We start from the raw sequence: 23,427 nt of genomic DNA, 5'->3' as shown, positions 1-23,427 counted from the left end.
TAAACTTTGCTGAATATCGAACTCTATTTCTCATTTATAACATTACCACTGTGAAATCCCGACTTTTTACTTATTAAAACCACTGCAGCTCTTATTAAAACTGACTTATTTCTATTTTAAGCGTGGCTTTAATACGATTCAATCCACCCAAAGGTTTTAATTCAATATCTGAACTTTGATTTCTCATTGGAGGATTCACCGAATCCCGTAACACCAACAACTGCTCATTTCATTTAAAACCTGTTATTTTCGAGCGCTGTGACAGAATCACCGAATGTACAAATAAAATTAAATAAAAATAACCCCCCCGATCGCTGCGCACCGAGCGCGGCCCGTTCCCTCCCGGTGCCTCCCACGTGTTCCCCGCGGGTTCCGCTCCCCATTCCCGGTAACAACGGGGGTGGGAGCAGCGCGGCCGCTCTGTTGTAGCCGCGGGGGATGCGATGAGGGAGGGTTGGACCAGGAGCCGCCGTGTGACCGAGAGGCCGCGATGTCCCCGCACTCACCGGGACCGGGACCGGGACCGGGACCGGGGCCGCGACCGGGGCCGCCACAGCGCGGCCGCTACGGGAGGCGCGGAGGGACACGCGAGGCGTGGCCAGAAAGGGGCGTGAACGCGTGGGCGTGGCCAAAGAGGGGGCGTGGTCATAACCAAAATGGGAGCGTGGTTGTGAGCAAAGAGGGGGCGTGGTCTCAAGCAAAAAGGGGGCGTGGTCTTGACCAAAGAGGGGGCGTGGCCTCCCGTGGCGCTGTTACTGCGTTAATTCGTTTAATTGATTTGTTGAATTGATTTCATCCCCGTGTTTGCTGCTGGCGGTTTGGAGAAATGGAGGAATTAAATCAGAATGCCGAGATGGGTCAGGCTGGGAGGGGTCACATCTGGAGCCAGAGCCATCCCATAGCACAGAGCACAGGATTGTGACCAGCTGGATCTGAGATATCCCCAGGGATGAGGTTCCACAGCCTCTCTGGGCACTGCCCAGGGCACAAGTTGTGCCTCCTGTGCAGGGACAATTGCTGGGCTCAGGGTGTTTTAGCCCCAAGGATTTTTTGTTATTATGGGTTTTATATATACATTACTATTTCTGGCAGAAAATATTTTAAAAGCTATTTAACAGCAATTACAAATGGCTGTGGTAATTCCCATCAGATATTATGAGCATCGTTCCATCATTCCCAAAATATGGAATATATGGAACTGTTGGAGGAAGTCTGGTGTGGACAACAACAAAATGACTGGGAAAGTTGGGAATAATCAGCCTGGAGAAGAGCAGGATCCAAGGAGACCTCAGAGCACCTTCCAGGACCTAAAGGGGCTACAGGGAAATGGAGAGGGACTCCTTGTCTGGAACTGTAGTGATGGGACAAGGAGTAACAGATACAAATTAACAGAAGGAAAAGTTAAATCACCTATTAGGAAGAAATTCCTCCCTGTGAGGATGGGGATGCCCTGGAAGAGGCTGCCAGAGAAGCTGTGGCTGCACCTGGATCCCTGGAAGAGCCCAAGGCCTCGTGTGATCTGCCCCATGACAGGAGGGATGAGACTAAATAGCCTTTAAAAGATCCATTCCAGCCCCTTAACATCCCATAATTCCAGCTTCACAAAAAAGATTTCATGACTCTGAACTGGCAAGCGCGCGGGTGTGGCATTTGAGGAAAGATGGCTTTGTGTAAAAAACAAAAAACCACCTGCATCATTTTGGGGTAAAAAAGCGAATTTTCCTTTTCTAAGCAATTCCAGGTGGGCGTGGCCTGTGGTGGAGGGGGCGTGGTTTTGATGGGCGTGGTTTGTTTGGGGGCGTGGTCACCGCGCCCTTTGCCCGCGGTGGGCGTGGCCGCGTGGGGGGGGCGCGGTTCAAACCAAGTGGGCGTGGCCCCGCGCTGGGGGCGTGGCCGTGCGCTCGCTCGCGGCGGAGCAGGAGCCGCCGCCATTTTGGTTCCGCCGCCTCGCTCGGCTCAGGCCCCGCCGCGGCGGCCGCTCGGTCCCGGTCCCGCCCCGGCCCCGTCCGCACCCGGGCGGCCGCGGGGATGCGGCGCGGAGCAGCCCGTGCTCGGCCCCGGCCGCGCTACCGCTGACACGGTGAGGAGCGGGCGGGCGGGCGGGCTGGAGCGCGGGCGGGGACTGAGGACCGCCTCAGGCCCGCGGCCCCGGGGGGAGGGGAGGCGCGCCGGGATCCGCCGCGGGGCCGCTCCGCGCCTCATCCCCGCATCCCCCTCACACCTCCACACCGCTGCCCATCCCCGCCGACACCGGGGGATCCCCGGGGGTGGCGGCGCGAAGCGGGGGGGGGGAGATCCCCCAGCAGGGCCCGCAGCCGGTCCCTGACAGGCGGGGATGGGCTGAGGAGGCACCGGGGGATCCCTGACAGCGAACGCCGTGAGGAGCGGGGGATCCCCCGGTGACAACAGCGGGACCGGGGCTGCTCTCCGAGGCTCCGGGAACACGAAAAAACCCTCCTTGGGATGGATTAAAAACCGCTCCTGGCCCCGCTTCCCTGCGGAACGAGGCTGCGCATCCCCCGAGTTGGGGCTTTCCCCGTGTGACATGCGGAGGATGGCGCTTGAGGGGGGGGTTTCTCTACCTAAATTTATGAGTTTTTTTTTTTTTTTGATTGCTTGTCTTATAGACTTTGTCATCTCCCTTCTCACAAAATCTTACTTTCCTTACGTTTTTCATCTCGCTTTGCCTTTATTGATTTTTTTTTTTTTTACCTTTAGGATAAGGTCGAGCCTTATTTAATCTTCCCCATCTTTCACGTCAAAAAGTCAAAATTTTTTTCCCATCCTTGTCTCTCCTTTCCGTGGTCTCTTGACTTTCTACCTGCTGATTTTTGGCCTTTGGGTTTTTGTGGTTCTTCACCCTGTTAATTATGGAGCAGAGAACTGGAAGCTGTTTGGAATGTTGGGTTTCCATTTCCTCAGGACATGTTTTCCCCTCTCCTGTGTTGTCAAAAACCAAGCAGGAACCTCTAAAACCCCCTTGAAATCTCCTTTTTTTTTTTAATTTCTACCATCACTACACCTTCTTTCTTGCTTTATTTTGATTATCCTCTTTGCACCTGCACTGTTTTTTTTTTTTCCAGGGGTGAATTTTTTTAGGATTTGAATTTCTTTGAGGATTTTGGGATCATTTTTGGTGTCTTTGTAAAAAACAGAGAAATTCTGGCAGCTGTTTGAACATATGGGGAGAGATGGGCTCTAAAATCATCATCTGTCTGCTGCTTGAGTTTCTTAAGAAATTTTCTTCCTCAAAGCTTTTTTCAACTCTCTGAAACTATAAAAGAAATGCTTTCCTTTTTTTTTTTTTTTCAAATTTAAAGAGTTCTAAGTCTTGAAACATTTTGATTTTAAAAGACAAAATTACCACAACTTCTTTTTGGACTTGAATTTTTTGCTACAGACAGTTGCCTAAAAAGGTTTGAGTGATAATAACCAGTGACAAAATTTAAGTTACAATTTCCAGAAGAAGCTGCTTTTTTTTTTTTTTTTTTCCCAGTTGTTTTTGAAAGTTTAAACTAATTTTTTTTTTCTTACTGGTAGAGACAGACACATTGGTAAAAATGGAAAATGTTGTTTTCACAAGAGAAAAGTGACAATAGTATAGTTACTGAATTAAAGGTAGTTTTAAACAGATGCTGTTGTTTATGGGATTGTTGACTTTTTTAAAAAAATTAAATTCATTTCTGCTGCTGTTGGAAGAGCTGCTGCTATTGTAAACACATTCTCCCACTCCAGTGAGGTCATGAGTCCCATCTCCAGCTTGCAAAGGGAAAAATAAAATAAAATAAAATAAAAATCTGTCATGAGACCTGTTGTGATTATTCTGTGAAAGCAAAAATCTTTGTTTTTTTCTCTCCATCACCTGTGGCACAGGTGTGGAACTGGGCTGGGATGAGAATAACCAAAATAATCTGGAATTAAAGGGAAAATTCTGCTTTTTTGGGAGCTTTATCTTTTGCTAGATGGATAAAAATAAATGAGTTTTGTCCAGAAAAATCCCCTGGAAGGCACTGGATATAGAGAGACTCAAATTGTAGCAGATGGGATAATTTTTTTAGGAGAATTCCTAAACTGCTTTTTTTTTTTTTTGCATATGAATAGAATTATCCTGAACTTCTAAATTCAACCCTGTGATTCCAGAGCTGCAGTCAGGTTAAAAACCAGGTGAAATTTTTCTCTCTGTCTATCCTCCCACAAAAATCCTGGTTTTTTTTTCCCTGATAACACAGATCCCCTGAGATTTCTGTCTTGTCAAAAACAAATCCAGCAAATTGTGATTGGAAACCATGTAACAAATAAAAATAAAGCAAAAAAACTCCTGATAAATCACTCCATCTTTAAATATTTTTTAAGGGTCAGGGAAACTCCTGTTTCTTCTGTTCAGGGGAGGAAGCAATGAAAAGAACCAAAAGAAAAAAAAAATAAATATTCACCTTCTAAATATATGACAGTGTGTTTTCATCAACAAAAACAGCAGCAGGAATGAACACAAATCCTGAATTGAACAGAGGGGAGAAAAAATCTCAGTTCACACTGAGGGAAATGTGGGGAAATCTGACAGTAAAATCAACCTTTGGAATTTTCTTTTTGTGGATCAAGAGTGCAACAAAAAAAAGACACAGATAAATGCCTTATTTCCCATGATTAAATATAATCATTTTTTAAAATCTTTAAAATCCCAAAGCATCAAAGTTTTCAGGGTAAATTCATACAAGTTTTTTTTTTTTTTTTTTTTAGCTGTGGTTATCACCACTTTGTTTCTCCTTTTACTTTGATATTCTCTAAGATTTTAAGGCACAACCTGCACTGAGAATGGAACAGCAAGTGAGGAGTAACAGAAAGAAAAATAAAGTGAGAAAAAGAAAACAAATAGTGGCATCACTGAGGAAACAACTCTGAGGAACAGGAGCAGGGAAAAAAAAAAAAAAAAAAAAAAGCAAATTACACTTGAGAACACCTTGGAGACAGTGACAAGAAGCTTGAATTTGATAAGGAAAATAGATGAGTAAAAAAAGGAGGAGTTGGGAGGAAATTATAGTGATTAGGGCCAGGATTGGCATTTATCAATGAATAAATAAATATCCTACTCTGATCAATTTAGTGACTTTTTTTTTTTTTTGGATATTTATTGATCCTTTGCTCTGATTCTCACTTTGCACTTTGGGTCTTGCAGTTTTTAAGGTCAGTGGGTGAGTCTTGCTCTTGGTTTTGTATTAATTTGAATTTGTAAGGAAATATCTGAAGTCACTAGAGAAGGAAATAGTTGTGTGAGAACAGATTTGAGAGTTTCATGATGGCATTATTCCTTTTCTTGGACTTGTAAAATACAAATTCTTCAGCTCAGAATTATTTAACTGCTGGCCAGTTTTCTTTGCTGCTGATTTTACAAATTTTAGTTCCCCAATTTATGCCTGGCCCAGGTGAGCTGTGAGTTCTAAACATCCCCCAAAAAAAACAACAAAAAAAAAATGTTGAGCTCCTTGAGATTTTTATTTCAAACTCATTTTGAAATTCATGACAAGAGAAGATAAGGATAGAAAATTCAGGCTGTGGTTTGGTGCCTGTATTGCACTTTTCAGCAAATCAAATTTTTTTTTTTAAAACTTGTGTCTGATCCTTTTCATTTCAAATATGATAAAAGTACTGAAAATATTTAAGATTTTTTTATCCTTAGAATGTCTCCAGAACAAATACCTGAAGGGAGCCTTGCAAGAAAGATGAATAAAGAATTTTACAAAGGTTTGGAGAGAGGACAGGAGGAATTTTTGGTGAGAAATTGTGGCTGCCCCCAATCCTTGGAAGATTTCCAGGTCAGGTTGGAGCAGTTTGGAATAGCAGAAAATATCCCTGCCTGTGAAGTTTTTGATGATTTAAGGTACTAATTTTGAAATTTTTAGGTTTTTACTTTGAGTAAAAGGTAGTTAATATACTTTCATTCAATCCCTGCATCTTAATTCCTCCCTAAAAAATTCTCTTAATTTCCTAATTTCAACACCCCAAAGCAAGGCTGGAGTGAGATGATTTTTAAGGTCCCTCCCACCCCAAACATTTTGGAGATTTTGGAATAAACAACAAGCACAGGTTTGTTTTTTTTCTCTGGCAGGGGAGAGAATCTCAAATCTCTATGTGATAAACTCCCAAACTTCAATCTTAACTCGAAATTTATAATTTAGATGAAAAAAATTCCCTTCTATTATTTGATATTAAATAATTCAATATTCCTGACATTATCTGTGCTGCTGGAAGTGTAAATTCCCTCTCTGAATTTTTTGCTGGGGTTGCTTTCTGTTCTCCCATCCTTCTTCCTGAATTGTGGAAAATCCTTAAGTAACAAGTGGATTTTGTGGCTTAGGCTCAACTTTCCTGGTGGTTCAGATAATTAAAACCAGAATATTTCTAGGTTTTGGATGGGTTTTATTTTCTCACTCCTTTCTCAGATGCAGCTCTTACCAGTGGATCAAAAAACAACAAGACTGAGATTAACTGGGCTCTGTTTATAAATAAAAAAAACCCCAACTTTGATGATCAATATTAAAATCTGTAACCATCATTTGAAGTGGATAATTTGGAAATTATAATATTGACATGCTTTTTATTTTTCACTTCCATTTAAAAGTGTTTCACAGATAAATTGTGATGGCTGGAAGACTTGAAACATCAACAATACAAACTTATTACTTGGTTTTTACTAGAAAATCTGAAGTTTATTCTATCTTTTCCTCCCACAGAGTGAAAAAATGTTGACTGCCCATAGTGGAACAGCTCTTCTGAGGAACATATCTCTATAAATCTTCCCTGAAAAAAAAACAAAATAAATAAAAATAAATCACCTGAAGGCAAATATTCCTCCTGTGATGGACCCTAGAAATACTGCTATGTTAGGCTTGGGTTCTGATTCTGAAGGGTTTTGTGGCAAAAGCCCCTCTGTAATAAATATTAACACTTTGGTGGGCAAAGGTGAAGCAGAATTTGAAAGCTGCACCAAGGAGGAAGAGGAAGGGAAGAAAAAAAACAAAGAGGGAAAAGCAGAAAATGAGGCTCTGAATGATGCACAACAATTCTCAGTCAAAGAAACCAACTTCTCTGAAGGAAACCTCAAATTGAAGATTGGCCTTCAAGCCAAGAGGACCAAAAAACCTCCCAAAAACCTGGAGAATTATGTCTGTAGGCCTGCCATAAAAACCAGCATCAAACAACCAAGAAAGGCTCCCAAAAGTGGGAAGATGACAGAGGAGAAGAGTGAGCATTGTCCTTCAAAGCAGGTGAGTGATTTGCAACTCATTCTAGATTTATTTAAATTCTGATTTAAAAGCTTCATCACCTTTACAACACTCTATTCTGTTGGTTTTCTCTGTAACCTCTTGATACTGAAGTATTTGGAGTTAGAAATGGTTTGATTTTTTTTTTTTTGGTGGCCATTAGAATAAAAAAAAAAATGCTGTTTCACAGTCTGTCAATTTGTTGTTTCAACAGAGAAATCTCCTGGAGAAAGGAGATTTTTAACCTCTTTTCTATAACAAAGTGAAGGGGTTTAGATGTCTTGTCTCTCTTAAAATGAGGCTCTGTACTGTGTGAATTTATTTATTTATTCCCTACCTGTTAAAACCAGTTATTTTACTCTGTTTCACCTGCCATTGCCATGCCAGGACTTTTCCAGACACCAGGAAATAGCTCTGCCTTCAGGAATTTTTTTTTATGATTTCCATGATATAATTAATAAAAGCAGCAGTAGCAGATAGAGGAAAATAGGAAAAAAATGGCAAGGATTACAAATAAAGTTGTAAAGATGCTTAATTTTTAAAGGGTTTGGTTACATATTGCTGGTTTATCCAATAAAAAGAAAAGTTTTGTTAAATGTTAGAATATACCCTGATGCAGTGATGCCAGGTGATTTAGGGGAATCCAGGAAATTTTTGGAATTTGTGGAGTTCTTCCTTTAAAGGATTTCTCTGCTCAGGGTGTTCCTGGTTCCAGATGTTACCAAGGCTGAAATATTTCAATTTTTATGTCCTGTTCTCAAATCTTTCCTGTAGAAATTCTCCTAAGGCAGAACTTACCCAGGAGGAAGGAAAATTCCTCCACCTTGTGCTGAAGTGATGCCACTGTGAAATCCCCAAAGTTTTTTTTTCTTGAGGAAAAATCACCTTAAAAGAGAAATGAAATTAAATCCTTAAAATCCCTTTTTAACCCAAACTTAGTCTGGGATTCTGAGTAATAAATTATGTGCTGACAAAATGTGCTGGATGTTATATATAAAGATTAAAATTGCCTTTTCCAGGGATTTTTGGGCTTTTCCTCCACTGGAAGCAGAGATGTTTTTAGTCAACCTATTGAACAAGAAATTCTCAAGTGTACATTGCATAATTTCAAAATTTTGCCAATATCCTTTATTCTACATTCTTCCATTGCAGAACTAACTTATTATTTCTAATGATATTTCTAATTTATTTTTTTTTTCCCAGAGATCCATCCCATTTCAAACAGAAAGTAAAAAAAAAGGAAGTAAAATATTAATGATGTTGTAGAATATTATTAATGTGGGGCATGACACTGTTGATACCACCTGAGTTTTAAATTGCAGCTCCTGCCATGTGATGATGCAGATCTATTGCATGAAATTTGCATTATTTACAAGAATTTCAAATCCCTGACTCATGATAACTCACTTAAAATCCTCTACTCTCAATTATTTTGAGGTGATGTTGAAATCTTTCTGTTCCCTGCTGCCATTTTGCACTTTGGCTTGTTAGAAAATGACATTAAACAACATCCTGCTGATTCCTGAAATGGGATTAGAAGTATCTGTGTGGAAATAAATAATACCCAAGATTTGCTTTTTTTTTTTTTTTGTCTTATTACCATGTAATAAAGAGAGTTTTAACACTGTAAATTACATTTCAGCAAAAGAAATTTTTTGCTGTGGATGCAAAAGAGGGAAAAATAAACATGTGACCCATTCAGAGCCAGGTGTGGCTTTACTTGGAGCTCTGAAACACAACTTGCTGTTCTTTTAAAAGAGAAAAAAAAAATAAAATTAGAATTAAAATTGAGCACTTGCAGTGTGCACAGTTAAACAGTGAAAGACAAAGAGAAGTGTTAAAATAAAAATAGTAGGAAAATCTTTTGCACTCTGACAGGATTTTTATTTCCTCAAATTTAATGCTGGCAGAACTCCTAAAATTTGGGGAGATTCTTCAGGTGTATAAAAACAAATTTTATCTCCACTCTGAAAAGGGTGAGGTGAGTTGGGGAAACCCAGAAATACCTGAGATTCTCAGATTTTACAAAAAAAAAATCAAAATAAGCAAATTCAGTTTGCTTTTTGAACACCAAGCATGGATTTAATTCTTTCAAAAATATCCTGGCTCAGGCAGATATTGCTGTGCTAAACCCAAAAACAACAAAAAAAAAAAAAACCTGGATATTTTAATTTGAAATAAAAATTTAGCACAGAAAAGGCAAAAAGTGACAGTAGCAGCTTCAGCAGGTTGAGACTTGTCCTCCTGTTCCATCTCCTTATTCCTGTAAAAAAAAAAAAGTTTCAAACAAAAAAAAAAATTAAGCTGAAGAATTAATTTGGTTTTTTTTTAATAGCTCAAACTATTTCCTGCAGGAGCTGGGATATAAGTTTTTTGTCATTCATTAATTTCACAGAATTGTTGTTTAGAAAAATAAATTGTATTTTAATATGGGGAATTACATGAAATATGTTGAGAAGAACCTTTAAGATTTTTAAATCCCCAGTGATTAACTATAAACTCTTAATAATTTATATCAAAATAACCTAAAATTATTATTCCTCAGGTGAATGCTGCAAGTCAAGAAATTAGATACCCACCTAGAAAATACAGAATATTCAGTATCAAACCAAGAATTAACACCAATTTTATAGAAATGCCACATGTTTTATTCAATTGCTTTGGGCAATACTTTTATTGGATGGATTCTTAAAGCAGACTAAAGATTGCACAGGAACAAATGTTGCACTTTTTTAAAGCACAAAATGCATTTTTTTTTTTGATTCAAAATAATCTCACCCTTTTGAACAGCTTTGTGCCCAGCAACAGGCCTTGAAATTTGGGCTGGAAAGGCACAAAATTCCAGAAAAAAACTCTTTTTAGTCTGTTTTTTTATGGTATTGTCTATCTGATTGAAATATTGAGGCAGCAGAGAGGAAGTTTGTAAAGGCAGGAGGAGAGAGCAGGTGGGTGTTCTGTGCAGCCTGGGGGTGTCTTTGGGGTGTTCTGGGGGTGTCTTTGGGGTGTCCTGTACAGCCTGGGGGTGTCTTTGGGGTGTTCTGTACAGCCTGGGGGTGTCCTGTACAGCCTGGGGGTGTCTTTGGGGTGTCCTGTACAGCCTGGGGGTGTCTTTGGGGTGTCTTTGGGGTGTTCTGTACAGCCTGGGGGTGTCTTTGGGGTGTTCTGTACAGCCTGGGGGTGTCCTGTACAGCCTGGGGGTGTCTTTGGGGTGTTCTGTACAGCCTGGGGGTGTCCTGTACAGCCTGGGGGTGTCTTTGGGGTGTCTTTGGGGTGTTCTGTACAGCCTGGGGGTGTCTTGGGGGTGTTCTGTACAGCCTGGGGGTGTCCTGTACAGCCTGGGGGTGTCTTAGGGGTGTCTTGGGGGTGTCCTGTACAGCCTGGGGGTGTCTTTGGGGTGTCCTGTGCAGCCTGGGGGTGTCTTTGGGGTGTCTTTGGGGTGTTCTGTACAGCCTGGGGGTGTCTTTGGGGTGTCCTGGGGGTGTCCTGTACAGCCTGGGGGTGTCTTTGGGGTGTCTTTGGGGTGTTCTGTACAGCCTGGGGGTGTCCTGGGGGTGTCTTTGGGGTGTTCTGTACAGCCTGGGGGTGTCTTTGGGGTGTTCTGTACAGCCTGGGTGTGTCTTAGGGGTGTTCTGTACAGCCTGGGGGTGTCTTTGGGGTGTTCTTGTACAGCCTGGGGGTGTCTTAGGGGTGTTCTTGTACAGCCTGGGGGTGTCCTGGGGGTGTTCTGTACAGCCTGGGGATGTCCTGGGGGTGTTCTGTACAGCCTGGGGGTGTCTTTGGGATGTCCTGTACAGCCTGGGGGTGTCTTTGGGGTGTCTTTGGGGTGTTCTGTACAGCCTGGGGGTGTCTTTGGGGTGTCTTTGGGGTGTCCTGTACAGCCTGGGGGTGTCTTCGGGGTGTCTTTGGGGTGTCCTGTACAGCCTGGGGGTGTCCTGGGAGTGTCTTTGGGGTGTTCTGTGCAGCCTGGGGGTGTCCTGGGGTTTATTCCAGGGGTTATCCTGGGGATATTTTGGGATTTGTTCCAGGGGGTGTCCTGGGGGTGTCCTGTACAGCCTGGGGGTGTCTTGGGGGTGTCCTGGGGTTGTCCTGTACAGCCTGGGGGTGTCTTTGGGGTGTCCTGGGGGTGTCCTGTACAGCCAGGGGGTGTCTTTGGGGTGTCCTGGGGGTGTCCTGTGCAGCCTGGGGGTGTCTTTGGGGTGTTCTTGTACAGCCTGGGGGTGTCCTGGGGGTGTTCTGTACAGCCTGGGGGTGTCTTTGGGGTGTCCTGTACAGCCTGGGGGTGTCTTTGGGGTGTCTTTGGGGTGTTCTTGTACAGCCTGGGGGTGTCTTTGGGGTGTCTTTGGGGTGTTCTGTACAGCCAGGGGGTGTCTTGGGGGTGTCTTTGGGGTGTCTTTGGGGTGTTCTGTACAGCCAGGGGGTGTCTTGGGGGTGTCCTGTACAGCCTGGGGGTGTCTTGGGGGTGTCTTTGGGGTGTCTTTGGGGTGTCCTGTACAGCCTGGGGGTGTCTTTGGGGTGTCCTGTACAGCCTGGGGGTGTCTTTGGGGTGTCCTGGGGGTGTCTTTGGGGTGTTCTGTACAGCCTGGGGGTGTCTTTGGGGTGTCCTGGGGGTGTCCTGTACAGCCTGGGGGTGTCTTTGGGGTGTCTTTGGGGTGTCTTTGGGGTGTTCTGTACAGCCTGGGGGTGTCCTGTACAGCCTGGGGGTGTCCTGGGGGTGTCCTGTACAGCCTGGGGGTGTCTTTGGGGTGTCCTGTACAGCCTGGGGGTGTCTTGGGGGGGTGTTTTGTACAGCCTGGGGGTGTCCTGTACAGCCAGGGGGTGTCTTAGGGGTGTTCTGTACAGCCTGGGGATGTCCTGGGGGTGTCTTTGGGGTGTCCTGGGGTTGTCCTGTACAGCCAGGGGGTGTCCTGGGGGTGTCTTTGGGGTGTCCTGGGGGTGTCTTTGGGGTGTTCTGTACAGCCTGGGGGTGTCTTTGGGGTGTTCTGTACAGCCTGGGGGTGTCCTTAAAAATTTCCCTCCAAAATGTTTCTGTTAATTAATTATTAAGTAAATTTATGACACCAAAAAAAAAAAAAAATCCCATATAATAATTTTGGGTTTAAAAGTGCTAAAAAAAAAAAAAATTACAGACTTTTAAAACATCTCACTGTTTTGCTATTCATGTTCTTTGAAATAATTTTCAGTGTGCTTGGAAAACTCACTCACCCTTAGATGAGAAAGGAGCTTTCCAGGGCAAACTCCTTCAGCTTTCAAAGGATCTGTGTTTGATGCTAAAATCTTGTTTTCAAAATCCTGCCATCTTGCTCAGATCAAAGCTGGGTGTTTGGAAAGGTTTTTTGTTAGTTATGTATTTATTATTTAAGTGTCTATTCAAACTTCCAAGCTCTTTGTTTGAAAATAGAGGTGAGCAAGGAAAAAAACAGAACCTGCCAAGAGGTATTGGATACCCAACAGTGGCACCACAGAAGAAAGAAAAAAAGAAGGAAAAGTGTGGATGAGCAAAGAACAGAGATGAGGAACTGAATTCCCAAATCAATATTTAGGTGGATTTTTTTTTTTTTTTTCCCAAAATTTTGGTCAGAATTTCAGGCCATAGAAAAGAGGATGAAATTCTCTGAAGGCTGCTGGTTTTAATCTTTGTTAGAGTGTGCCCCAGGGAATTCCAGGAGTGTCTCCAGTGTCCAGCTGGATCCAGCCACAGCTTCTCTGGGCATCCCAAGGTGGAATTTCTTTCATAAATCCAACCTAAATTTCCCCTTTTTTCAGTCTGAACCCATCCCACCTTGTCCTGTCACTCCAGTTTCTGATGAACAATTTTTCTCCAGCTTCCCTGGAGCCCCTGCAGATGCTGGGAGAGGTTCTGAGGTTTCAACACAACCTTCTCTCCATCCTGAACATTCCCAGCCTGGCTTCAATCCCCTCAAAAATTTCATTGCTCCAACAATTCCATGTCCTTCTTATGTTTGGGACATCAAAACCATGGGCAGAATTTTCTCAGCAGGGTTCAGAACCTTCCATTCCCATCCCCTGCTTGGAATGGATTCACTGCAGAAATGTGTTGGGCACTGTGTGTAAAAAATGTCCTTCCAAAATAAAAGATGAATTTATTGAGATTATCTCCATAGGATTTTTGAAGGTAATGAATATTGCAGTTTTGATTCTAACCTTTACAAAATCAATTTTGAGTTTGGTTAGGGTCCAAATTAGAAATAAGTGTGAGTTTAATTATTCCATGTATGTGCATTATCACACCTCCCATGCAAACAGAATAATTTGATTTATATTATTTTATTTTTGCTGACTGTTTGTTGGTGATATGACTGAGCTGCCAGCAGGGCTGTGCAGGGACAGGGTGACAGTGCCAGCACCATGTGAGCTCTTCAAGTGCTCTCACACTATAAATAGCCCAGCACTTTGTTGTTAGTGGGTTTTTATTAATAAACATCCACAGTATTTTTGGAGAATATTTATAATAATTGGGGGGACAGATGAAATGGTTTGTATTTCTGGACTGGGAGAGAGTTTGGGTTTCATTAACATTAGGAAAGCCACAGCATGTTCACTGTTTTAAAATTTTGCTTTAAATATGAATATCATTAATATTTGTTGAATGTGTTTATTTTGACATTTTATTCTTTACATTCTTGATATTATTATTGTTTGGTTTAAAATTAACAGGATCATGATGCCTCTGTTTATACAGTAACCCTGTTACCAGAGCAAGTGTTAATCACCTAAACATAAAAGAATACTGTGATACTTTGTACTCTGTTCCTAAAGATTTGTTTTGTTTTGTTTTTTTAACTCTTAGGACCCTTCAAAGTCTTACAAGAAAGCTGGAGAAGTTGCATCACTTGAGTTACACGTGGAAGAAGGTATCCATGTAGAAACAACCCCTTTATCTAAGAAAGTTTCCCCATTGCATTCTGAAATGACAGATTATATAAAATCATCTCCTCCAACTCTGATCAGTAGCCATAATTCTGACTTAAAAGATAGAACAGAAATTAATGGAGCAACAACTGTCACAGAAAAATTGGCTCAACTTATTGCAACTTGTCCTCCTTCCAAGTCTTCCAAAACAAAGCAGAAGAAACCTGGGAGTGGAAGTGGAACCACATCTGGTTTGGTAAAAGATTCTGGGAAGAAGCTGCCAGGAACCATAACTGCAAGTGGGTTGGTTAACAAAGATTTGGTGAAGAAACTTCCAGGCTCTGGGATTGCTGTTGGATTGGTGAACAAGGACTCAGGGAAGAAGCCATTAGGGATTGGCAGCACAGCCATATTGGTTAATAAAGACTCTGGGAAGAAACCCCAACCAATCAACCCTTTAATTGGATTGGTTAGCAAGGATTCTGGGAAGAGACCTCCAGGGATCAGCACTCCACCAGGGTTAATCCCCAAGGATTCAGGAAAGAAGCAGCCAGTCACCAGCTCTGCAGTTGGATTGATCAGCAAAGATGTGGGGAGGAAACTTCCAGGGATCAGCACTCCAACTGCACTGACTAACAAGGAGCCTCTCAAAAAACCAGTAGGGATCAACACTCCAGCAGGGTTGCTTAACAAGGATGCTGGGAAGAAGTTGTTGGGAATAAATAGTCCTACAGCTCTTCTTAACAAGGATTCTGGGAGGAAGATACCAGGGACTGGCAGCAGCACAGTTGTGGTTAATAAAGACTCTGGAAGGAAGACACCAGGGATTGGCAGCTCGATGGGACAGGTCAGCAAAGACCCTGGCAGGAAGGTGCCAGGAATTAACAGTCCTGTGGGATTGGTTAGCAAGGACTGTGGGAAAAAACCAGCAGGGATTGGCTGTCCAGCTGGTTTGGCTAACAAGGACTCTGGAAGTCTGAAAACAGATTCCCTTGTGCCCTCCTCAGAGCCTTTTAAGCTTCCTTGCAATTCAAACCTCAGTAGCCTTGAAAGCCACGAGCCTGCGGATTTACTGAAGGAAAATACTACCAGCAAAACTTTTGAGAAGCACATTATGAGACAGAGCAAAGAAAGTATCTTGGACAAGTTTTCAATTCGAAAAGAAATTGCTGATGTAAGCAAAGAGATGTTCAGTGAAGGAATGTGTGTTCCACAGGATGCCTACTCATCCAGTGAGAAAGGAATTTATGAGACGTCGAAGCACGAGAAGCAACCTCCTGTTTATTGCACTTCACCAGACTTCAGGACAGGAGGTGCCTCAGAGGTGTCAACAGCAAAGTCCCCATTCAGTGCAGTGGGAGAGGGGAATCTCCCATCTCCTTCCCCCACAGTGTCTGTCCCCACCCTGAACAGGAGCCTCTCCACAGCCTCCTCCCAGCTGGCATCCAACTCATTGCACTTAAGTTCCACAGCAGAGCTCTTGGAAGGTATTTCTGACCCCGTGGGCAAAGCACCATTCTCATCAGACAGCAGCCTCCTGAGTCTGAACAGGACATTGAACCACAGCCTCAGCACTGATTTTAAAGGTGTTGAGAAAGATTTAAGTGATTCAAAAGCATCTTATGTGGAAACTTCAAGAACAAGTCCTCCCACAGGGAAAAAACCCATTTTGGCAGCTGAGACAAGCATCCATGCTACTGTCACCCCTTCATCAGTAGTTAGTTTTACCAGCTTGTTTGGTAGCAAACAGTTCCTCAAGATTGGTGCAATAGCTGCATCTGAAAAATCCTGCCAAGGAGCAAAAAACCTGAGCAGCACTCAGCAATCAAAACCTTTAAAGAAAAGAAAAGGAAGGAAGCCACGATGGACTAAAGTGGTGTCAAGAAGCACGTGCCGACCTCCAAAGGGTCTGGATTTAGAAAGGTCAGAGCTTTTTAAAAACATTTCATACAGTGCACTATCAAGCAGTAATTTGGAGCAGGCCAAATTCCTGAAAAACATCGGATCCTCCTCGTTTGTGGAGCACGAATTTGTCAAGCATCAGTTGCCAAAGCTGAATGAAGCTAATGGGCAGTCTCTGGCACTGCTGGCTGAGACTGACAAACAAACTCAGAAGTTCTACAGTGCTCACAAACAACCATCTAGCTTGTGTTTGTCAGATGATTTCTTACCTGACCTCTACAAACCCAAGAGAGGAAGACCTAAAGCCAAGGAAATGCCAGAACTCGAAGGTCCCCCCAAAAGAACTCTTAAGATCCCAGCATCAAAAGTCTTCTCAGTGCAGTCAAAAGAAGAGCAAGAACCTCCAATTTTGCAGCCTGAAGTCGAAATTCCCTCCCTAAAACAAAGCTTATCAGGACAAGCTTTTCCTAAAAAGAGAGGGAGGCCTAAAAGGCAGATTCGGTCTTCAATTAAAATGAAACCACCTATTCTGTCTGTGGCACCTTTTGTTGGAACAGAGAACTCGAGCAAGATGGGGCCTGAGAGTGAACAGCATCGACCTGGGGAGTTCTTTGAGAGGAAGGAGCAGCTCAGAGGGCCAGAAGAAGTCCAAAGCCCCAGTATTTGTAGCATGAGTGATTTGGAAGTAGACTCAGACAGAAAAGTTGCCAAGAGAAATAACGGACAGTTAATGAAAACAATTATTCGAAAAATAAATAAAATGAAAACTCTGAAACGAAAGAAACTCCTGAATCAGATTCTGTCCAGTACAGTGGAACCAAATACCAAAGGGAAGATGCAATCCAAGCTCCACAACACCGTGTCAACTCTTGCTGCCACATTCGGTTCGAAACTAGGCCAGCAAATCAACGTCAGCAAGAAAGGAACAATTTACATAGGAAAAAGGAGAGGGAGGAAACCTAAAGCTGTCCTGAATGGCATTTTAGCCAGCAGTGCTGCCAGCCTGACAGTTCTGGAGAAATCAGCCCAGCAATCTCCTGGTACATCCCTAGGACAAGTCCTGCCCCACTTGCTGCCCTCGGTGGGGAATCCCTCGGAGATCCTCCCATCCCCAGTTTGCTCCCAGTCGTCGGCGGTGAGCGGGGAGCAGAGCCCGGTGAGCAGCGACGCCGGTTTCATCGAGCCCAGCTCCGTGCCCTACCTGCACCTCCACTCCAGGCAGGGCAGCGTGGTACAGACTCTAGCCATGAAGAAAGCAGCCAAAGGGAGGAGGAGATTATCCCCACCCACGCTGCTGCCCAATTCCCCTTCTCACCTGAGCGAGCTGACATCACTGAAAGAAGCCACCCCTTCCCCAGTGAGCGAATCCCACAGCGACGAGACCATCCCCAGCGACAGCGGCATCGGCACCGACAACAACAGCACCTCGGACCGGGCTGAGAAGTTCTGTGGGCAGAAGAAAAAAAGACACTCGTTTGACCACGTGTCCCTCATCCCACCTGAGACTTCCACCGTGCTGAGCAACCTGAAGGAAAAGCACAAGCACAAGTGCAAGCGCCGCAGCCACGATTACCTCAGTTACGACAAGATGAAGAGGCAGAAGAGAAAAAGGAAAAAGAAGTACCCTCAGCTCCGAGGGAGGCAGGACCCCGATTTCCTGGCTGAGTTGGAGGAGTTAATAAGTCGGTTAAGTGAGATTAGAATAACCCACAGAAGTCATCATTTTATACCCCGAGATTTGCTGCCTACCATTTTTAGGATAAATTTCAATAGTTTCTACACCCACCCTACTTTTCCTTTAGATCCTTTGCACTACATTAGAAAACCTGATTTAAAGAAAAAGAGAGGCAGGCCTCCAAAAATGCGGGAAGCTATGGCAGAAATGCCTTTCATGCATAGCCTCAGCTTTCCCCTGTCCAGCACCGGGTTCTACCCCTCCTATGGCATGCCTTACTCCCCTTCTCCCCTGGCAGCTGCTCCCATAGGATTAGGTTATTATGGAAGGTACCCTCCAACTCTTTACCCTCCTCCACCCTCTCCTTCTTTCACCACCCCCCTGCCTCCACCTTCCTACATGCATACAGGCCACCTGCTTCTCAACCCCACCAAATACCACAAGAAGAAGCATAAACTCTTACGCCAGGAAGCTTTCCTCACCACGAGCAGGACTCCTCTGCTGTCCATGAGCACCTACCCCAGCGTCCCCCCTGAGATGGCCTATGGTTGGATGCTGGAACACAAGCACAGGCACCGCCACAAGCACCGGGAGCATCGCTCCTCCGAGCAGCCACAGGTTTCCATGGACACCATCGCTGCCAACAGCTCCTCCAGAACGGTTCTGGAGTCCTTGAAACGCTACAGGTTTGGCAAGGAGGCTGTGGGTGAGAGGTACAAACATAAAGAGAAACACAGATGCCACATGTCTTGTCCTCACCTGTCACCTTCCAAGGGTTTGCTGAGCAGAGATGAGCAGTGGGTCAGGAGAGAACCGTCGGAATCGAATTCTTTGGCGCTGGGCTTGCAGACACCTCTGCAGATTGACTGCTCTGAAAATTCCCCAGCTCTGTCCTTGGGTGGCTTCACTCCCAGCTCAGAGCCAGCCAGCAGTGATGAACACACAAACCTTTTCACAAGTGCAATAGGCAGCTGCAGAGTCACCAGCTCTGGCAGCACCAACGGACGTAAAAAGTTACCCGAGAGCCCGGGACTGTTCGGGCAGGACGCGGCGCTGAGCCGGCCCCTCCGCAAGGAGCCCGTGCCTTCCCTGGAGAAAGCCCTGCAGCCCCTGGCAGGTAAGGCAGCTCAGGCTGGGCCTGATTTCCACCAGTCTTGGTTGTTTTCTACCAGTCTTGGTTGTTCTCTTGTAGCAAACACAGCTGGAGCAGGGGGCAGGTGGGGATTTGGCTCTGTAGAGGTCTAGCCCTGCCTCTGCCCTCACCAAGGGTTTATGATGGAATTTTATCAGTCATGCACTGGGACTCAATGGCCATGAACAGGAGATATCTCCTGGAGGGAGGATGGGCTGTGGGAAAGATAAAGATGATTGCCCCAGCTGGTTTAAAGCTGGCCCATTAGCAGATAATATGTGCCAGGAGATAAAGATCACTGCCACACCCAGTTTTAAACAATGGCCCATTAACAGGAGATATCTCCCACAGTGATAAGAATTGCTGCCACACCCAGTTTTTAACAATGGCCCATTAACAGGTGATAGCTCCTGGATGAAGGGTGGGTCATGGGAAAGGTAAAGATGATTGCCCAGCTGGTTTAAACTGGCCCATTAGCAGATAATATGTGCCAGGAGATCAGAGTCACTGCCCCAGCTGGTTTAACAGATGGTGACAGAATCCACATTTCTGGCCACATCACCCAACACACATTCAAAAATCTTTGCCTTTTTAATATTAATAACACTATTTTAATATTTTGGAGAAATGAGGGAAAATTCCTCATGATTTTTTATATTTTCCAAGCCATGTTTCTGTTTGAAGTTTGGTTTGGTTCAGCTGTTGCTGCTACTGTTGTGAGTAATGTTTCCATTTAAGAAAATGTTTCCTATTCCTTTTGTAACTCCATTTTGGTTATTTGACACTCTTTGCCACAGCAGAGCTTTCAATCCCTGCCTTGAGGCTTCTTGCAACACCTCAGAGCAGTGGGGTTGATACTGGGGATGCCTGACACCAAACCAAGACTTTCTGAATTTATTCATAATTGGGAAATGCATTTGACAGCCTCGAGCAAAACTGGAACAGGAGGAGCAGGAACAGGAACTTGTCATCTGCATAATATTAAGGAAAAGAAAAGATAAACTGCAAAGGGCAAGTGTAGCTTGAGCTCCTGCCTGCTTCCAGTGTGTGAAGGAAGCCTGAGCTGCTTCTCCCTCCCCTTCTTGCCCATATTCTCTCTTGAAGTTTAAATCATTGTCCAAAGCCACTTGTGAGTAATATTTCACAGAGCAAGAACCAGCTGCCAGGACTGAATAATCCCTCCTCACATTCCTGCCTCTCATCTTCCTCCTTCCCATGGGATATTCCTGCTCTGATGCCTCCTGCCACCTCATGCTCTCCACCTGTGTATGGAAAGGGTTTTTCTTTTGATTTGGGGGTTTATGTTTTCCTTTTTTTATTTTAAGGGCAGTTAGAAGCAGCTGGATCTTTGACAAGTTTATATTTCTTAGTGCTGGTGCTGAAATTATTTGAAGTGGTGAGTGGAGTGTGGAGAAGGCAGCAGAGCAGTGAGATTGATTTTCCTGCAGTGATGGAAAGAGAAAATCCAAGTGCTGTTTCACTCAGAGGGTTAAATTTTCCTCTGAGGAGTGAAATGGTTGTGGGAACCTGTGCAGCTCTGGGAATTTTGAAATGTTTGATGGCACTTCCAGGCAATGATTCCCACCTGGAACCTGCCATTTCTCTGGAGTCCAGCTCATTCCCAAAGAGCTCCCAGTGCCTTTCACTTGGAAAACTTAAAACCACATCTGGTAAAAAGCTCTAGGAAAGAGAAATGTCAGATTTGGGGGTTTAAATCCATGTTAGATTATATGTTGTGTTGTTAGCCATGATGCTGAATGATAATTCTGAATGGAAGATTACAGGAAAGATACAGATGGAGAAAAAAACATCAAATATTGTTTATTTATAAAATCAGATGTAATTTAGGTGCATGATAGAGAGGTGCTGGCTCAGAAACCTGGAATAAACAGAGATCAACATCAGCAAACCCATCCAGAATGGATTTTGGGAATCCTTAAGGAATATTTGTGGTGCTTTATTTCAGATTATTCCATGTGGATATTCCACAGCCTTTTGAAGATAAACCTGACCTAACTAAATTAACCAATTCTTTTAATGATATTGGCCAATGCAAATTATTTTCAGAGGATTTACCTGTGCCTAAGTGGTGTTAGAAAATAATTAAAAAGTAATTAGAGAAGAACTTTTCTTGGTTGTTTTTGCACACAGGAGCCCCAAGGAGTTCAGAGTTTCCCAGGAAGTGAAGCCCAGGTGGAAATTCTCACACTGAGTCTGATGTGTGACCTTGTCTGATTTTTTTCCTGGATTTTTCCTGATGTTTTTCCCAGAAATCCTTGGAATTTTGGCAGGTTTGGTGTGTTATTAGTGCAGATTTTAGGACTTTTTTGGACATTTTTCGTGCAATTTTGGGGGATTTTAGGCCATTTTAAGTTGGATTTCCTCAGGATTTTTTGCCCACCCATTTTCCAGGTTTTTCTCCTCAAGAATCCCTCGAATCTCACTGAATTTTGGGGCCATTTTAAATTTTTTTAATCAAATTTTTAGGATTTTTTTTTGCCATTTTTAATGCGATTTCTGGGATATTTCTGCATTTTTTAGTATGTTTCTTTTTAGGCTAAATTTTCCTAGAAATCCTTGGGATTTTGGCAGATTTTGGGTGTTTTAGTGCAGACTTTGAATGTCTCAGTGCAGATTTCAGGTGTCTGGTGGCCGATTTTAGGACTTTTTAATGCTTGGAATTTTGGCAGATTTGGAGTGTTTCAGTGCAGATTTTAGGTGTCCAGTGACCAATTTTAGGACTTTTTAGTGCTCTAAATTTTGGCAAGTTTGTGGTGTTTTACTGCAGATTTTAGGAGTTTTTTGGCCATTTTTAGTGCGATCCCTGCCCGAAGGTTCCCGGTCCCTGTCCCAAGGGTTCTCTGTCCTTGTGCCACTCCCTGTCCCCAGGGATCCTGGTCCTTGTGCTGTTCCTTGTCATGAAGGTTCCTGGTGCTTGTCCCAAAAGTTCCCGGTCCCTGTGTCACTCTCTGTCCCAGGAATCCCGGTCCCTGTGTCACTCTCTGTCCCAGGAATCCCGGTCCCTGTGTCACTCTCTGTCCCAGGGATCCCGGTCCCTGTGTCACTCTCTGTCCCAGGGATCCCGGTCCCTGTGTCACTCTCTGTCCCAGGAATCCCGGTCCCTGTGTCACTCTCTGTCCCAGGAATCCCCATCCCTGTGTCACTCTCTGTCCCAGGAATCCCGGTCCCTGTGTCACTCTCTGTCCCAGGGGTCCCGGTCCTTGTTCTGGTCCCAGTCCCGAAGGTTCCCGGTCCCTGTGCTGGTCCCTGTCACGAGGGTTCTCGTTCCCGTCCCCATTGCCGCTCCCATTCCCGTCCCCATCCCCATTCCTGTCCCTATTCCCGTTCCCATCCCCGTTCCCGCTCCCGTCCCCATTCCCGTCCCTGTCCCCGTTCCCGTCCCTATTCTCATCCCCGTTCCCATCCCTGCTCCCATTCCCATCCCCGATCCCGCTCCCATTCCCATTGTCATCCCCATTCCCACTCCCATTCCCGTTCCTATTCCCATTCCCACTCCCATCCCCGCTTCCATTCCTGCTCCCATTCCTGTCCCCGCTCCCATTCTCGTCCCTATTCCCATTCCCGTCCCCATTCCTGTCCCTATTCCCATTCCCGTCCCCATTCCTGTCCCTATTCCCATTCCCGTCCCCATTCCCGCTCCTATTCCCGTCCCGGTGCCGCGGGACCGGCGGGCAGCAGCGCCCCCTGGCGGCTCCGCCGCTCGTTGCCGATCCCGGTGCGGAACCTGAGCGGGGCAGGGGCGGCTGAGCTGTCCCGGGGTGCTGAGCAGGGAGGGGGTGTCACACAGGAGGTGACAGCCCCCAGAGTGTCACACAGGGGGTGACAGACCCCGGGGTGTCACACAGGGGGTGACAGTCCCCAATGTGTCACACAGGGGGTGACAGCCCCCGGGGTGTCACACAGGGGGTGACAGCCCTCAGAGTGTCACACAGGGGGTGACAACCCCCGGGGTGTCACACAGGGGGTGACAGCCCCCAGGGTGTCACACAGGCAGTGACAGCCCCCGGGGTGTCACACAGGGGGTGACAGCCCCCAGAGTGTCACACAGGGGGTGACAGCCCCCAGGGTGTCACACAGGGGGTGACAGCCCCCGAGGTGGCACACAGGCAGTGACAGCCCCCGGGGTGTCACACAGGCGGTGACAGCCCCCGGGGTGTCACACAGGGGGTGACAGCCCCCAGGGTATCACACAGGGGGTGACAGTCCCCAGGATGTCACACAGGGGGTGACAGCCCCCAGGGTATCACACAGGGGGTGACAGCCCCCAGAGTGTCACACAGGGGGTGACAGACCCCGGGGTGTCACACAGGAGGTGACAGCCCCCAGAGTGTCACACAGGGGGTGACAGTCCCCAGGGTGTCACACAGGCAGTGACAGCCCCCGGGGTGTCACACAGGAGGTCACAGCCCCCGGGGTGTCACACAGGGGGTGACAGCCCCTGGGGTGTCACACAGGGGGTGACAGACCCCGGGGTGTCACACAGGAGGTGACAGACCCCGGGGTGTCACACAGGCGGTGACAGCCCCCGGGGTGTCACACAGGGGGTGACAGCCCCCAGGGTGTCACAC

The 23,427-nt window shown here is 45.3% G+C and overlaps 1 protein-coding gene across 2 annotated transcripts in view; it reads left to right on the top strand.

Moving 5' to 3' along the window:
• The first annotated feature begins 6,829 nt into the window (after positions 1-6,829).
• ASH1L (ASH1 like histone lysine methyltransferase) overlaps positions 6,830-23,427 on the top strand; it is a 50,386-nt gene continuing 33,788 nt past the window's right edge. For both annotated transcript variants that reach the window (XM_079329353.1, XM_079329352.1), the window contains exons 1-2: positions 6,830-7,262; positions 14,068-18,823. In XM_079329353.1, the coding sequence (XP_079185479.1) occupies positions 6,855-7,262; positions 14,068-18,823 (5,164 nt within the window). In that variant the 5' untranslated portion in view covers positions 6,830-6,854. The remainder of the gene's footprint in view (positions 7,263-14,067; positions 18,824-23,427) is intronic.

The sequence above is a fragment of the Erithacus rubecula genome, assembly GCF_903797595.1.
Source record: "Erithacus rubecula genome assembly, chromosome: 33".
NCBI classification, from domain to species: domain Eukaryota; kingdom Metazoa; phylum Chordata; class Aves; order Passeriformes; family Muscicapidae; genus Erithacus; species Erithacus rubecula.
This window is presented reverse-complemented; position numbering and strand designations above follow the sequence as displayed.